This window comes from Trachemys scripta, chromosome 1 (genome assembly GCF_013100865.1).
Source record: "Trachemys scripta elegans isolate TJP31775 chromosome 1, CAS_Tse_1.0, whole genome shotgun sequence".
Taxonomy (NCBI): domain Eukaryota; kingdom Metazoa; phylum Chordata; order Testudines; family Emydidae; genus Trachemys; species Trachemys scripta.
In genome coordinates, this window is record NC_048298.1 from 41882038 (window position 1) to 41886723 (window position 4686).

At 41.3% G+C, this 4686-nt stretch overlaps 1 protein-coding gene across 1 annotated transcript in view; it reads right to left on the reverse strand.

The window, feature by feature from the left end:
* Positions 1-1621: 1621 nt before the first annotated feature.
* PTPRZ1 (protein tyrosine phosphatase receptor type Z1) overlaps positions 1622-4686 on the reverse strand; it is a gene marked incomplete in the record, with an annotated part of 199168 nt that continues 196103 nt past the window's right edge. Inside the window, 2 exon segments of the mRNA XM_034768527.1 lie at positions 1622-2524; positions 3649-3776. Coding sequence (XP_034624418.1) covers positions 2384-2524; positions 3649-3776 — 269 coding nt within the window.

The window sequence follows — 4686 nt, forward strand, 5'->3', positions numbered from 1 at the left end:
GAGTTTGGATGCTGGAGAGGGCTCAGGGCTGGGGCAGGGGGTTGGGGTGCAGGAATGGGTGAGGGGTGGGGGCTCCATCCAGGCAATGCTTACCTCGGGCGGCTCCTGGTTGGTGGCACAGCGGGGCTAAGGCAGGTCCTCCCACATTTCTGTGGCAGGACCAGGGTGGGCTCTGTGCGCTGACCCTGTCTGCAGGCACCATCCCCACAGCTCCCATTGGCGGCAGTTCCTGGGCAATGGGAGCTGCGGAGTTGGCGCTCGGGCAGCACACGGAGCCCCCTGCCCCGTCCAGGGCCTGCAGGGATATGCCGCCCGCTTCTGGGAGTGGCATGGGGCCAGAGCCTTAGCCCTGTTGTGCTTCCAGACTTTTAGTAGCCTAGAATCCCCCAGTTTGGTGTCAGTAGCCTCCGGGAAATAGTCTGATTCTGGGAGACTCTCGGTGAAACAGGGAGGGTTGACAACCCTAGACTGGTGAGGCACGATTTCCCTCTACAAAAGCTGTGTGGACTCGTCCCCAACATAGCGTGTTCATCTGTGTGTCTGATAATTCTGTTCTTCACTACAGTTTCAACCGATTTGCCTGGTACTGAAGTTAGGTTGACTGGCCTGTAATTGCCAGGATCACCTCTGCAGCCCTTTGTAAAAATTGATGCCACATTAGCTATTCTCCAGTCATCTGGTACAGAAGCTGCTTTAAGTGATAAGTTACATACCACACATAGTATTGTGCAATTTCATATTTGAGTTCCTTCAGAAATCTTTGGTGAATATCATCTGATCCCGGTGACTTATTAAGGTTAGTTTATCAATTTGTTCCAAAACCTCCTCTAATGACACCTCAATCGGGGACAGTTCCTCGTTTGTCACCTAAAAGAATAGCTCAGGCTTGGGAATCTCCATCACATACTCTGCAGTGAAAACCAATGCAAAGAATTCATTTAGCTTTTCCACAATGGCCTTATCTTCCTTTGAGTACTCCTTTAGCACCTCAATCGTCCTGTGGTCCCACTGATTGGCAGGCTTCCTGCTTCTGATGTACTTAAAAACTAATACCAACATTTTTTTAAAAAGTCTTTTGCTAGTTGCTCTTCAAATCCTTTTTTGACCTGCCTAATTATCCTTTTACACTTGCCTTGCCAGAGGTTCTGCTCCTTTCTATTTTCCTCACGTGTACAAAAGCCTCCCACAGTGCTCCGAAGAGCTCCAAGCCCAAGTAGGTCTGCTTCTAAAATCCTTTCCCCTCTCATTGCCAAAGCATTTCTGCCTAGCCTCATATCAGATCCCAATATACCCCCTAAAAATCTAAAACCAACAGTGTCAAAGTAAACTGGTTATTGTTACACTAGCCTCACGAGAGCTCAATCACAACAGGATGGGGCAAAACCAGCCTGGAGGAAGCAGGGCAGAACTTAGCACTCATGAAATTCACATAGGAAGTTTTTCTAACATGGCCTTGAGCCAGTAGTATTGTTCTTGATGAGTAAAATGTCTTCAGTATTGATGATGCACATTGTTTACTGTGCTAGGCATAGACTGGAATATTTATATTTATTTTTTCAATGCCTTAGGTAAAAACAATTAAAACAATGCCAAGTACAGATGTTATTCTCATAAAAACTTCTCATTTCAAAACAACTGAATTTATATTTCCCACAAAAAGTTAAAATTCCATGCACATATATGAAGGTTAATCACCAAAGATGCACAATAGTATACCAGGAGACTTTGTTAAAATAAAAACAGATACTGAACTACATCATTATAACAATGCAATTACACAGAACTAGAAAACTGACTCTGTAGTAAAATATAAAAATCTACAATTATAAATATAAATTTGGTCCATGGAATCACTATAGAAGTATTTACAGTAAGTATCAGGTTACTAGTCTAAGTATCTACTGCAGTCTTAAAATGTTGAATATTATAGAGAACAGTATTTTATTTACATTCTACTATATTAAAAGTTATATGGATTGCTATAAATACAGCAAGTAAATTGGATACTAAAAACATGACATGTTTATTTGTAGTTGAGAACCCCCCTACCATCTATAAATATGATAAATTTTAAATGTAAAGCCAGACAAATTGAAAACTAATACTGAAAAACATACCACAATTTCATTCTTAGAAACACTGTAAAATTCAGTCAAGTTAGTCCAAACGTAACAAATGTATTACAAGAAATCTTTCAAAAAAAGGCACACATTGTTAATGATGTGAGTTCGGAAGTAAAATCATATGCCACAAAAATAACTGTTTGTTTGAACAGGAGAAGGGAACAGATCATATAATAACTGGACAGATTTCTCCTTGCATAATTTAAAAATGAAAACAACAATGCTAAATTCCAGGGATGACTGGAGTGTGTGTGTGTTAGTTAAACTAAAGATTCTAAGCTTTCAGCTGCATTTCCATCAGGTAAAGCTGTGCCATTACTGTCCATGGATGCAGAAGGGTTTTCCTCTTGTCTTGTGCTAACAAGACTTAGGATAGCTTTGTACAGAAACTGGTACTGCTCCTACAGAAGAAAAGAGGATACGTTCAATGTGGTGCTCTAAACAATAATGTTAGATTATTTTGTAATACTTTTACACAAAAATAATTTAGCAACTGATGATGAGTCAATTTGTTGCTATACAGCCCCCCCGGCAGTCTAGTGTGTGTAACTCATTAACTGATGTGTTAATTCTGTGACAAATAGCCCCCATCTGCATACAGTATGTAACTCCATATCAATGGCTATTGTGCAGGTGCTCCAGGGGAGAATATTTTCTTGTGCATTTTTTTTTTTTAATATAGGGGATGAAATTCTGCTCTCACTGAAGTCAATGGTAAAGCTCCTATTGACTTCAACAGGGCCAGGATTTCATCCATAATGTGAAATGTTCCCGTAACTCTGGAGTAAGGGCACTGAACCTACTCTAGGTTTCCATTGGTGTAACTGATAGCAGAATTCAGCACACAATTGTCCTCTCTGTAATGAATCTGTATCTGTTCCTACATGGACTTCACTGGAGATTTGTAATCTAATACTGTTATACCCTTTCCAAAACCACAGTGAAATTGATCTTAAGTGATCACTCAATAGATCAAGAAAGATCAGGGTCTCAGTGGCAGTAGTAGTAAACTTTTACTAACAATTGATCCTAACCATACCAGAAATATTCAGGTGATCACTCAAGAGTCTACTTCAGGGCCGCCCAGAGGGAGAGGGAGGGCGAGGGGGGGGGGCAAGTGGGGCAAAAATATAGTATTCTATAGTATTGCAACTTTTTTTTTTATGGAAGGGCCCCCAAATTGCTTTGCCCCAGGCCCCCTTAATCCTCTGGGCAGCCCTGGTCTGTTTGGGAGTGTGCATGTATTCCTTGGTGAAATCAAACCATAATTTGCAGATTATAGTGCACATTTTGTAATGGTATAGGAAGTGCTGCACTTTCTGATTGACAATTATTAAATAATATTCTATCAAGTAGGCTTAATATATTTAGTTCTTCATATGAACACTTTATTTTGGAACACAGTTTTGCTTTAACCAATGAAGAGATTCACACTGAAAAATGTAGTTTTGCTGCTCTAACTCTAATTTTGCCAAAGATGCTACATATATTGAAAAAAATATACACATTGGGCTTATTTACTTACAATGTCTGTGAAGACTCCTGGCCTCATCAAATTTATCATCTTAGCTACCTGATAAACATCCATGGAACTTTCATTTTCCAGCTGATGCATGAGTGTTGTTAGTGCACAGAAAGTACCTGCTGTCACTCCTCCGTGCCTTTTGAAAGTTAAAACACACAAAAGAAATATTCGTATGAACTGGGTCATATTCCCACAGATGGAGAAGATGCAGAAGCCCTCTGCAGATGTCCTTATTTTATAGGGACAGTCCTGATATTTGGGGCTTTTTTTATATGGGCTCCTATTATCCTCCACTCCCTGTCCCCATTTTTCACACTTGCTATCTGGTCACCCTATGTGACATTCTGTGCTGCACCTCTAGGAAGTACAGCACATAGGGAGGGTGGCCACTATGGTGGCTTTATGCTGCTTTTGTACCCTTCTGATCCTTGGCTGCTTCAAGGCTACCAGTGTAATTTAGACACCCTTCTGGCCTGTTTTATGGCAGCCTTCATGGACTTCCCTATGGGCAGCAACACAACCAGGAATCGATGCAGCACTGTCACAACAAAGCCCAAAGGCAAGCCCCTCTTGCTCCCATGCCTTTCCTGCCAGACCCCTTGCCCCAGGGCTTGAGGGGGTCCTCAGGAGGCAGCTTTGAGGCTGTCTCTACAGTGCCTGCACCGAGAGAATCCTTCCACAGCTAGAACGAGAGCTTTTTAGTGCTCCTTTATGCTGCTCTAGCATTTTTTCCCATGGTAAAGGGGCCAGAGCAGGGGTGAGGATCTCACCCATAGTGATTTCTAAAGACCAGTGTCTAAATTGTGTATTTACTTGTCGCTATACTAAAAGCATGACACAAAATTATTTAATCTCCATTGGATGGAAACTAGTTCATATTTCAGATTATCAGAAAACAAAGACCCAAAAAGAGAACATTCTTGATGCTGAGTCAAATGTTTCTCTTGCTGATGCAGATAAAATAACAGGATGGTTCTGCTGCTTTTATTTAGGGTTACCATATTTAAAAAATAAAAAAAGAGGACACTCCACGGGGCC